This window comes from Grampus griseus (assembly GCF_964374135.1).
Source record: "Grampus griseus genome assembly, chromosome: 10".
NCBI classification, from domain to species: Eukaryota; Metazoa; Chordata; class Mammalia; order Artiodactyla; family Delphinidae; genus Grampus; species Grampus griseus.
The window spans coordinates 68,205,224-68,217,805 of record NC_139004.1 but is presented as its reverse complement, the minus strand read 5'-3'; the positions used below and the strand labels follow the sequence as shown (position 1 = coordinate 68,217,805).

The 12,582-nt window shown below is 56.0% G+C and overlaps 1 protein-coding gene across 3 annotated transcripts in view; it reads right to left on the bottom strand.

Moving 5' to 3' along the window:
• Positions 1-2,247: 2,247 nt before the first annotated feature.
• Positions 2,248-12,582, bottom strand: part of NISCH (nischarin) — a 42,886-nt gene continuing 32,551 nt past the window's right edge. For 2 of the 3 annotated variants that reach the window (XM_082663326.1, XM_082663328.1), the window contains 6 exons: positions 8,524-9,933; positions 5,841-6,222; positions 5,204-5,360; positions 4,572-4,700; positions 3,880-4,041; positions 2,248-3,425 (listed from right to left, as the gene is read on the bottom strand). In XM_082663326.1, the coding sequence (XP_082519452.1) occupies positions 2,815-3,425; positions 3,880-4,041; positions 4,572-4,700; positions 5,204-5,360; positions 5,841-6,222; positions 8,524-9,933 (2,851 nt within the window). In that variant the 3' untranslated portion in view covers positions 2,248-2,814. The remainder of the gene's footprint in view (positions 3,426-3,879; positions 4,042-4,571; positions 4,701-5,203; positions 5,361-5,840; positions 6,223-8,523; positions 9,934-12,582) is intronic. The other variant, XM_082663327.1, reaches the window with a different exon arrangement.

The window sequence follows — 12,582 nt, the reverse complement described above, 5'->3', positions numbered from 1 at the left end:
GGAGGCAGGCACAGGGCGGGCAGGCAGGACAGGGAGGGCGGGCGCTTTAAAAGCAGCCGGGAGGCCCCGCCAGCTCACCCCCACAGGAACCCGCCAGGATTTCCTCCTGCGTATCAGCAGCCTGCAGGCGGAAGGGAAGGTGCTGGCCACTGACCCCTGCATGGACGCCTGGGCCCAGCTTGGGGCTTCCTGGCCCGGGACCCTCCTCCTGGCGTCAGCCTCCAAACCCACCATTAGCCACAAGCCTGGGGTGTTTCAGAGGTTGTGAAGCACACTCAGGAGCAGATGCAAGCAACTCCCCAACCCCAAGTACCTGCAAGCCCAGCATGTTTCATTCAGAAGCTCTGGGGGGTTCTGGTGCCTGGGGGAGAGGGCAGCCTCTGAATCAGGTTCGTCTGCCTCTACCTTTCCAGCTGCTGAGGGCACGTGCAGGCCTCCGACTCCCTGCTAAGTGGACAGTCATCAGGCTGCTCCCCCGCACCTGCCCTGCTCGGCCTCCACTGCCCAGGATCCCCATCCCCCATGTGTCCCTGCGCCACCCTTCTCGCCCAGAGAGGCCTCCCTGCTGCCAGTAGCCCTCCCTTCCCAATCCATTCTCCACTCAGCCCTGAGGCTTGCCCCCTGTGCCCCGCATCCCTGTCCACAGCAGGCCAGCCTCTCTGACCCGGCTGCCTGCTCTCCACACCCCCAACTCTGTTCCACCACAGGCTTTTCTACTCCATAACCACAGAGCGAGCTCCCTGGGTGCTGCCGTTACCCCAGATCCTCACAGGACTCACCACAAGGTTCAGCCTCAGGTCAAAGGTCTCCCGCCTTCACCTCCTCGTAGCACTGGCCACCAGCTGACACTAGTTTATTTTCTGTCCCCCACTGGAATGCCAGCTATGGGAGAGCAGGGAAGGGGCCGGGCTGGTTCACGCGTGGATGCTCACTTCAGATTTGTGGGCTGAATGAATGCAGGCACTTTTATTATCCTGTTACTGGTGGGGAAACGGACGCTCAAAGGGGCTAGGGAATTTGTCTAAGATCACTCAGCTAACCAGTGTGAAGATCCAACCCCAGGTCTGCTGCCTGTGGGGTGCCCTTCCCCCCACTACATTGCATGGACTCCCCCCATTAGGTCCTGTCCTCACGGACCCAGGCTGGGGTCGGCTGCTAACTGTTGGGCTGTGGGACCTGGGAACAGCAGTCTAGGTGGTAAGGCCTATGCATGGTGGACCCTGCCTCTGGTCTATAAATCCCCATTTATGTATGACATAACCGATGGAGACAGGCAGGTGGCCCATCTGTACGGGCTTTTGATAAAGGTCTGGTTGGGGGCAGTCCCTCCCCCATCAGCTGAGGGGCCATGGGGCTGGTCTTTGAGATTTGGCTGGGGGGAGGTGAATGCAGAGACCCTCCCCTCCCCTTGGTGGCTCCTCCCATCCACCACAGCCTTCCTGATGGTGATGGGTCCTCCAGGCACGGATCCCCACTCTGCTGGCACGAAGGGAAAAATGAGGAGAAGCAGGCCTGGGAACCCGGCTGGCCCCTCCCCCATCCCCAATACTGCTGGACCAAAACGGTCCTGCAGCCTTAGGGCCGAAGGCTCCTGACTGGCCAGGATGAGAGAAAGTAAGTGGGCCTCAGGGGCCCTGCTATGGGGTAGAAATGGGTTGAGGAGGGACTGGGCACAGGGGCTGGCTCCCAAAGAAATCCCACGTCCTACCTCAGCAGAGCTCCCTGAAGCAATCATCTCTCAGGACATGAACCCAGACACGGACGGCACAGAGCCCTCCTCCCCACTATCCACCGCTGGGGCCACCTCCTCTGCAGGCCATGCTGGTGAGACCCCTAGACCCCACAGAGTAAGCCGTCCCAGACGCCAGGCCTAACCCTCACAACAGGTCGGGTGTGACAGTCCTGACCTGAGGGCTGGCAGGGCAGCAGCCGGTGTGCCAGGGGCACCTGAGGAGCTTCATTCCTCTCATTTGCCCTGAGGCTCCTGGTTTAGCCACAGCCCAGCACGGCCCTGTCCAAAGATGCCCTCACACCTCCCCTGTCCCAGGCTCCACAGACACCCATCCAGCATCTGGCCCTGGGAGAGCAGCTCCCTTTGCCCTTCACAGGCTCCTCCCCTCTTCCTTTACCCCAAGACCTTCTTGCATCTCTAGGCACCCTCTCCCCCTCAGGCCAACCACGCCCTGAACCAATGCCCTGCTGGGACCCCAGTGGCCCTTGAAATAAAAGACCCAGACTGTGTCAAACTTGGCTTTACTGGAATAGAGAAAATAGGCAACAGGAATCACACTTGGTGCTGGCAGCTCTAGGTCCCCTGCTCCCAGCCCTCTCAGCCCCAAGGCCTGGGGGACTCCTGCCCCCATGGGGCTCTCCCACTTGTCTGGACCGGGAGAGGCCTCCCCTTTGGAAAACTGCATGGAGCGGGAGCTTTCAATGTGCATTTCTCTGCCAGCTTCATAATTAGCAGCAAGTGCCCACAATGACAGCAACAGCAACAAGACTGAACTTAACATCTCGGGAAAGGACGCGTAAAAGAGTAAACCAGACCCACGGCGCCACATGTTAACAACGGTCCCACGAAAGAAGACACGAAACTGGTGTGCCTGGCCACGCGGCACCAGGGGCAGGCAGCAGATCCGCGGGAGGCTGAGAACCAACTGAACACACATGTTCACATTCTCTGGGAGGACAATCAACCAAAGGTACCGAAAGAGAAGAGAAAACATTTTAAAAAAGCAAAGAAAGCCTGCTTCCCGGCCCTGAGTGGACACCAGGCCAGACACGGCGGGTGGCAAGGGCCAGCTACTACCCGGGCTAGCCAGTGAGCTCCACGGGCAGCTCCCGGCCACAAAGGGCCTCCCACTGGCGGGCCAACAGCGAGATGAGCTTCTCTCGGCTCTCAGCGCTGGGGACAAACACCTGCCACTGGACCTCACGGCCCTGGCCGCCTCTAGCTGGGCCACCTGGCACCTCCCCAAAGTGGTCCAGGGTGACGCTGCCCATGAGGTCGTGGCCCTGCACGTCGTCAAAGACCAGGGTGAGGGCCTGTGGGTATGTCTGGTAGCCCATGAGCACGCGGTCCAGGTCCCGGATGCGGCGGCCGTCGTCCAGCCGGTACCGGTCCCTCTGTGGCGGCTCTTTGGCAAACTCGGGCAGCGGGTAGTGGACGAAGTCCTCGTCCAGGAGGAAGATCTCGGCGCTGGTGAGCAGGAGCGTTTTGGGGCGCAACATGCCCCTGCAGCGCCCAGATAGTGGTGTGCCCACCTGGAAGGCCTGCACATACAGCAGGATGCTGAGGGATGGCGCCTTCTCTGGGTCAGCCACCTTCTGGGCCACAGTGAATGTCAGGTCCCCAACCTCCTCCTCACTGGGGTAGGTGAACTTGACACGGCTTGAGTGGATCAGCTCATAGTTCTCCATCTTCCCTGCAGAGAGAGACGCCACCGGGGCTGCAGCCTGGAACTGGCCTGTGGTGGTTCACCAGCAGCCCCAAGCCATCCAGAGACGGCAGCATGAGTCACGTGTCTGTCAGAAGTGGGAGAGAGCACTCCAAGCCCCCACCCTCAGGCAGAGACCCTCAGGCCAGCAGCTCAGAGAAGAGCAGACACTGAGATGCTGAACGGTTGTGGATTTGCCGGGCCAGAGACTCTGCCATGGAAAAGCCATGGAAAACCCTAGCTGACTAAGCAGAAAATGAGAGAGAGAGAGAGAGAGAGAGAGAGAGAGAGAGAGAGAGAGAGAGAGAGAGAAGAGAGAGAGAGAGAGAGAGAGAGAGAGAGAGAGCTAGAAGCAGAGAGGGTGCTGCGGCACAGAGAGGTTGTTCCGGGGCCTGCTGCAGCCCTTGGGGTTGGCGAGGAGACCCGAGCTGGGTGGGGATACCTGTGGTCTTGTTTCCAAATTCAGAGTAGAAGTCTTTGTCGACAGGCTCAGGTGAGGGTGTGCGTTCCAGCAAGGAGAGCACGGCCATGAGGTGCTGGAGGAAGCAGTGTGTCAGGTAGCTGTCCCGTGTCAAGCATGTAACCACCTGCGCCGGAGAGGAGCCTGCGGGAGAAGGGGCCGGGCACGGTTGCAGGCTGCTACTCCCCCCAGCCCCATCCCCACCCCTGGAGCCGTCTCTAGTCTCTAGCAGGTTAGCCTGGACCTGAGGACCACAGAGCCAGGGTCAGGAGGACCCACTTGAGGAAGCATCACGGGGCCTGGGGAGACGGCCATTTCTCAGGCCGGAAGGGCTGTAACATTTTTCTGGAAGGGGATACAGAGGCATTAGGGAAAGAGCTTAGCTTTCTCTCTTCAGGAAGTATGAGTCAGAAACATCCTGCCCGTGAGCCCAGGGCCCACTCTGCCCGCCCACCCAGCACTTTGCCGCCTCTGTCCCCAGCCTCTCGCTCCAAGTCCTGAGGGGTGAGTTCTGCCCTCTCAGCAGTTCCTGAAGCTGCTTCCTCCCGCTCCGGTGAACTGGCTTTTGAGCAGATAAACTCTGCCTGCGATAATGCACCCACATATGAAGGTGGAAGCCCACTGGTGACACTGGCCTTCACCCAAAATAGGACAAAAGCACAGTGGCCACTCACCCGTCAGCCGGAAATACTGGTCAAAGAGTCCAACGTTGACTACATGCAGGTCGCTGAGTTTTAAAACAAAGCACTGAGAGATGTGGAAGGGACTGTTGTTGTAGTCGGCGTTTTTCTGATGCCAGAAATCTGTGGCAGACAGAAAGGGCGCGAACATGGTGGTGGGCGTGCTGGGTGAGCACAAGGTTCCCAGGTGTGCAGCTGCGTGGAGCAGGAACGGGCCCCCTTGATGGCCTGGCCCACTGAGGCCTGGCAAGGAGCCCCCGCCACCTCTGAGCACACATGGCCTCGGGGAAACGTGTTTTACAGTCTGAGCCTTGCCTGGTACGCTGGAGACACCAGGAGCCCTAGGACAGGGCACTGGCTAAGGCACCCACCAAGGCCCCAAGGGGCAGAGGCTGCCCAACACCCCCCCAGCATGCCTGGGTCCCGGGCACTCACAGGGACTTACTGGGCGCTTTCACGCCTGGCCTCGCATCCCATGTGACAGCTCCAGGAGGAAAGTGCTGTCATCACCCCCCTTCCTCAGAAAAGAGATTCTTGGCCCAGTGCAGCCAAATCGCTGCTGCCTGACGTGGCACAGGGGCTCTAGAGACAGAACCCCGCCCATCCCCTCAGGCCCCAGTGCCCACCCTGCAGCGGCTCCGAGAAGTAGCGGCGGAGGCCATCGTGCAGCACAAAGTACACGGCCTTGGTGGAGAGCAGCACGCAGGCGGTCACCTCTAGCCCCGGGGTCTGGTAGAACACCACCGACGACCACAGGAGGTGCCGCAGCTCCTCGTTTTCCACCTGGACACAGAGGGGCCGGGTTGGGGCCTGCAGGAGAGCAGGGCGGCCGGGGCACACAGCTCCTCCTCCAGGCCTCTGCGGAGGGTGGCCTCCGCCAGCCCCACTACCCAGTGACCTGCCGTCCCAGGGATGGGCCCACAGCCTTGGATGGGGAGGCATGGGACCTCTACTGTGTCTCGTCAACGTATTTATAAACTCCGAAGCAGAGAGGTGGTGAGGGATGGGAGACGGTGTGCCGTGGGGTCTGCCCGGGGCCCGAGGCTAGGAATGGCCACAGGAGGAGGCGGTGATGGAGGGAACAACTGGCCAGGGAAGGGCACCCCAGGTTCTCCCTACTCAGGCCCTCAAAGCTGTGAACAGCTGAAGCTGGGGGAAAAGCCAGCACACGTAAGTCTGGGAACCTGAGGCTAACCCCAAGATGAGCCTGCTGGGGCCCCAGGACGACAGTGCTGCCTTCCTCCACAGGTGCGCTGGCCCTACCTCGGCAACGCTGCTGTGGAAGAACTCGACGATGGCCCTCCCCTGCAGGCTGGCGATGTGCCGGAGCGACGGGCAGGCGGGCAGGTGCGAAGGGATCTGATTCTCCTCCGACGTGGACCGGATCAAGTGCTCACTTGGGTACTGGGCGGGGGCCTCCACTTGTGCCGGGGCCTCTGCTGCCGGGGCTGAGGCCCCCACTGAGGCCTCCAAAGGGGTCTCTGCTGAGGCTGGGGCCTCCGCTGGGACCAAAGCTGGCACTGAGGGCTCTGCCGGAGCTGGGGTCTTTGCTGGGGTTAGAGCTGGGACCTCCACTGGGGCTGGGGCTGGGGCTGGAGCTGGAGCCTCTGCCGGGACCTCCTGGAGATGCTGCTCATTGCTGCATCTCCCAATCCCCCAAGAAAAACCATATTAACACATGAGTCCCAAATACAGATTCACATCCCACGTGTAACCTCAGTGTGAGGGAAACGCATGTACCACACACCACCTCTGGGGTCATCTGGGGATTTCATCTTGGCTCCTTATGGGAAGACCAAAGAGCAGAGAGAAAGTGCCGGGGCCCTTTCTCTTCGGGGGGAGATGGGAAGATAGGGCAGGGCTGAGAAAGACAGATGTGGCTCATGGGCTGAAAAATCATTTTGAGAAGGTGGTAAAGGTGTCAGAAATGCCACTACAGAGTCCAGAGCACAGACCAAGGTGCCCAGGGCTGGGACCTTGGGGAACATGGAGTTGAGAACCAAATACTCAAACCGCTCCTCAGTTTGCCTTCGAGGCCTCCTCAGGTAGCCCGGGATCTCACCCCACTCGGCCACCACTGCATGTGGCCACACTGGGTTTTCTCTGGTCTGTTCCAAGCATGAGATCAAACAAGCTCAGAAAGAACCCTCACAGAAGTCTGGAGCTCCCTGCCACCAGCCTACATGCCCAAGCTCATGCTGGTGGGGAGTCCTGGATGGCATCCTCTCAACTGGACAGTCCAGCTGTTGAAAGAGATCCCTGGGGCCCTGATCTTGCACTGGGCCAAATGCCCCCAAGCCCTCTGGGCTGCCCTCCTGCTGTCTTGGAGCAGAGATGCATCTGCTGGGATGAAGCAGAGCGCCTGCTTTCTGCATGCAGTCCCTACTGTGGGCAGGGTCCAGCCAGGCTTGAGGGTGGCAGGGAAACTGAGACAAAGTGTCACCATCTGAAGCCTCATCATAGGGGCAGGGAGACGGAGAGATGGCCATGCAAGGCCGCCTCTGGCATAAGGGGCTCTCCAGTACCTGGAGGCATCAAGGGTCTCTATGGAGAGCATGGAACTTGAGCTGGGCATAAGACGGGGTCCCTGATTCAGCCAGGAAGATGCTGGATGACCTTTGGGAGCATCAGTTGAGGGGCTGGGTTGGACAGAGAAGGCGTGAGATGTTGGGGTGAGGGCAGGGTCTCCACTGTCCACCAGGATGGAAGAGAAAGTGAGCTACACCGTGTCTCATGGGACAGGAAGGCCAAAAAACAAAGGGCTTTCTTGCCCAGGTAGGGAAGCCCCAGCATACATGAAGTTGGGAGCAGTAACAGGAGAAAGGGGCACCCTGAAGGGCACAGGGTGCCTCTTGAGCCCCAGGCAGGGGTGAACCTGTGGGTGTGACCATGGCCCCACACAAGCCATTATATGCCAATCCCAGGCGGCCCTGAGAGAAGCCAGGCTCGGGGGCAGGAGCAGGGGAAGGAGAGTAAGGAAGAAGAAGACAGGGCTGGGCTTTCCTGGTGGAGCAGTGGTTAAGAATCCACCTGCCAATGCAGGGGACACGGGTTCGAGCCCTGGTCTGGGAAGATCCCACATGCCGCAGAGCAACTAAGCCTGTGCGCCACAACTACTGAGCCTGCACTCTAGAGCCCACGAGCCACAACTACTGAGCCTGCGTGCCGCAACTACTGAAGCCCACGCGCCTAGAGCCTGTGCTCTGCAACAAGAGAAGCCACCACAATGAGAAACCTGCGCACCACAGTGAAGAGTAGCCCCCGCTCACCACAACTAGAAAAAGCCCGCATGCAGCAACGAAGACCCAATGCAGCCAAAAATAAATTAAAAAAAAAAAAAGAAGAGGACAGGGCTGCCAACTCCTCCCCTCTCTGCACTTCACTCTCCCCCCAGAAGAAAAGGAGCTTTGCACAAAGTGACCACCCAGCTCACACACTCAAACCTTGCTGCTCTCAGCCAACAGCTTCCTTTGGAACGGACTCACAAAATTACACACAGAGAGGGCCCCTGAGCAACCCAGGTCTTCCTGAGAAGGCGTGTGTGGCTCACCAAAGGGTACGGGCTTGGAGCTGGGGGTCAGAGGCAGGTGGTGCCTGAAGCAGCCCCCTGGCTCACAGAGCCAGCCACAGAACTGCGAGCCTGGAGGCGAGAAGGCGTGGGTGATGCCTAGAGGCCATGCTTGGACCCAGTGGAGAGGGCCAGGCAAGGTGGGACCCAGCCACACAGGACTCTAAATGGCAGAGAACTGGGCCAGCCTGGCTTTGTGGAAGGACAGCTTTCCTGGGCCTCTTCTGAAGCCTTGGGAGATAAGGAGCAGCCCAGCACCAAGCCCCAAGCCCGAGGGAGCCAAAGGCAATGCTGAGGGGTGCTGGAGATCTGGGTGAAGTGATTGGTCTCAGCCGGCCTCCCGCCCCCTGGCCCCCAAAAGCCCATGCTCGGTCTTACCGGGCCCCGTCCTCGGCAGCCTGGCCATCCACAGGGGGGCTCTGAGGCCTGCCCCCGGTTGCAGGGGTCTTGGCGATGACTACAGTCTTCAGGTCCTGCAGTGAGGCCCGCAGCTGGTTGTAGATGCGCAGGAAGTGGAACTTCTCATGGGGCAGCACGAAGATGGCGGTGACAAAGCGGTAGCCCACAAGCAGCTCAAGCACGTGGCCATCTGCGAAGGCGCCCCTCGGCTGAGTGCAGCTGCGTGTGGGGTCCAGAAGCACAGTGGAGAGCGGCACACGGCTAAGCTTGAAGCTGTTGCGGTTGCGGCAGTTGTGGGTGCCGCGATTGGGCATGGGGTTGAAGTCGGCCTTGATGACGTTGAGGTGCTGGGGTGTGAGCAGCAGCCAGTAGGGGATGGCAGCAGACTTGACAGCCTCGGAGGGTGCACAGCAGGAGCGCCGCACGGCAGAGCACAGCGTGCAGCTGGCCCACTCGATGTTGCCCGAGTAGTCCCCGGCGGCTGTCTGCACCATGCGCTTGTCACTGTAGACCAGGTACACAGGGAAGCAGCCCTGGCTGCGCTCCTGGCAGCCGCCCGCCACCTTGTAGAAGGTGAGCAGCTGGCGCAGGAACTCCTGCAGGCTGGTGTGGCTGCCATAGAGCACGGGGCTGCACAGCATGGCCATGTGCTGCGGGGCGAAGCAAGAGCGCAGGTCAGCGTGGAACTCGTGCAGGTTGGCGGCGTCTGAGATGATGAAGAGCGTGTTCTCGCTGTGCCGCACCTTGAGCACCAGGCACAGCTCCGGCATGAGGAAGCCAAACTCGGTGAGGTCGCCGTGCGGGAAGCAGAACACAAAGCGCAGGGAGGAGAGGATGTGCTGGCTGCTGCCCCGCGACTCCTGGTGCGGGATCTCAAAGACAGCGATGCCAAAGTCTGTGAGCACGAGGCAGGCAGCAAACTGGCGGATGCTGCCCTGCACGTGGATCAAGAAGCACCAGAGCACCTTGAGGATGCGGATGTGCTCCAGCAGGAAGTCCTCATCTGCGCCCAGGGCCCACTCCAGAGCCAGGCGCTCCTCCTCGCCCTCCTCCTCCTCCTCTTCTTCTTCCTCTTCTTCCTCTTCCTCTCCTGGCCCACCCTCTTCCTCTTCCTCCACATCCGGGGGCCCCATTTCAAAGTAGCGGTTCTCAGTAACATCCTCCTCCTCCTCCTCATCATCCTCGCCCTGCTCGCCCTGGCCCTCCTCTCGCTGGTTGGCAGCCTCAATCCAAGCAGGTAGCTGCCGCTCGATGGCCTGCCGGATGAGCATGCTCAGGCGCTGGATGAAGTCCTGGTTGGTGGCGGTGTAGCCAATGCAGGTGAAGGGCAGGAAGATGATCTGGCCGGACCCTGGCACCACCTGGACCTCTGGCTCCGCGTTCTCTGGGCTGTGTGGGGAGAAGCCAGGTCAGTGACATGCTGGGCTGGGATGCCCCCACCTCCCATGTCCAGTCCTGCTGCTGTCCCCTGGCCCTGAAGAAGCAACCCATGGGTCTCCCAAGCCTCCTAAACAGCTGAGCCTGGTCCTAGCAAGCACCCTGGTGGGGAGCCGAGGTGCTGGAAGGCTGAGGCCACCACACTTCCAGGGTCCAGACCACAGGCATCCAACACAATCCTGCGCACGTCATGAAGACTTCTCAGTCCTTCAGACGCTGGCCACAAGCCCCAAGAGCAATGAGTGCTCATGGGTATGGACTAACTTGACAACAGTCCCCTGCAGGGGCACCCAGTCGCCTTCACAGGTGAGAGGCTTGGGGAGTGGGCTGGGGGTCTTAGGACCTTCACATTTAAATTCAAGCTCCTTTAGAGACAGGTAATCTACCTGAAAAAGAATTCAGAGTAATGATGATTCAAAATCTCAGAAAAAGAATGTAGGCACAGACCAAGAACATACAAGAAATGTTTAACAAAGAGACAAAAGATTTAAAGAACAGAGATGAACAACACAGTAAGTGAAATGAAAAACACACCATAAGGAATCAGTAGCAGAATAACTGAGGCAGAAGAACGAATAAGTGAGCTGGAAGACAGAGTGGTGGAAATCACTGCCACAGAACAGAATAAAGAAAAGAGAATGAAAAGAAATGAGGACAGTCTCAGAGATTTCTGGGACATTAAATGCACCAACGTTCACATTATAGGGGTCCCAGAAGAAGAAGAGAAAGGGAAAGGGCCTGAGAAAGTATTTGAAGAGATTATAGCTGAAAACTTCCCTAACATGGGAAAGGAAACAGTCACCCAAGTCCAGAAAGCACAGAGTCCCATACAGGATAAACCCAAGGAGGAACACACCGAGACACATATTAATCAAACTGACAAAAATTAAATACAAAGAAAAAATATTAAAAGCAACAAATAACATACAAGGGAATCCCTATAAGGTCATCAGCTAATTTTTCAGCAGAAACTCTTGAAGGCCAGAAGAGAGTGTCACGAGATATACAAACATATATATATATATATATACATATATATACACACACATATATATATATGTGTCTTTTAAATATCTTTATTGGAGTATAAGTGATGAAAAGGAAAAACCTACAACCAAAAATGCTCTAACAAGCAAGGCTCTCATTCAGATTGACGGAGAAATCAAAAGCTTTACAGACAAGCAAAAGCTAAGAGAATTCAGCACCACCAAATTAGCGTTACAACAAATGCTAAAGGAACTTCTCTAGGCAGGGGGGTAAAAAAAGAGGCCACAACTAGAAATAAGAAAATCACAAATGGGAAAGCTCACTGGTAAATGCAAACATAAAGTAATTAAGTAGGAAATCACCCATACACAAATATGATGTCAAAACCAGCAACCATGAGGAGACTACAAATGCAGAATATGGGAGCTGCATTTGAAATCAAGAGACCAGCAACTTAAAACAACCTTGTATGCAGACTGCTACATCAAAACCTCATGGGAACTGCAAACCAAAACACTAAAATAGATACACACACAAAAAAGAAAAAGCAACCCAAACACAACACTAAAGATAGTCATCAAACCATAAGAGAAGAGTACAAAAGAAAAAGGGAAGAAAGAAGACCAACAAAAACAAATCCAAAACAATTTAAAAAACGGCAATAGGAACAAACATATCGATAATTACCTTAAATGTAAATGGATTAAATGCTCCAACCAAAAGATGCAGACTGGCTGAATGGATACAAAAACAAGACCAGTATATATGCTGTCTACAAGAGACCCACTTCAGACCAAGAGACATACATAGACTGAAAGTGAGGGGATGGAAAAAGAGATTCCATGCGATGGAAATCAAAAGAAAGCTGGAGTAGCAATACTTGTATCAGAGATAAGAAAGGACACTATATAATGATCAAGGGATCAATCCAAGAAGAAGATATAACAATTGTAAATATATATGCACCCAACATAGGAGCACCTCAATATATAAAGCAAATGCCAACAGCCATAAAAGGGGAAATCGACGGTAACACAATAACAGTGGGGGACTTTAACACCCCACTTACACCAATGGACAGATCATCCAGACAGAAAATCAACAGGGAAACACAAGCCTTAAATGATACATCAGACCGGATGGATTTAATTGAATTTATAGGGCATTCCATCCGAAAACAGCAGAATACACTTTCTTCACAAGTGCACACTGAACATTCTGCAGGACAGATCACATCTGGGGAAACAAACCAAGCCTTGGTAAATTTAAGAAAACTGAAATCATATCAAGCATCCTTTCCGACCACAATGCTATGAGATTAGAAATCAATTACAGGGAAAAAAAATTATAAAAAACACAAACACATGGAGGCTAAACAATATGTTACTAAACGACCAATGCATCACTGAAGAAATCAAAGAGGAAATCAAAAAATACCTAGAGACAAATGACGAAAACATGACGATCCAAAACCTATGGGATGCAGCAAAGGCAGTTCTAAGAGGGAAGTTTACAGCATACAATCTTACCTCAGGAAACAAGAAAAATCTCAAATAAACAACCTAACCTTAGACCTAAAGGAACTAGAGAAAGAAGAACAAACAAAACCCAAAG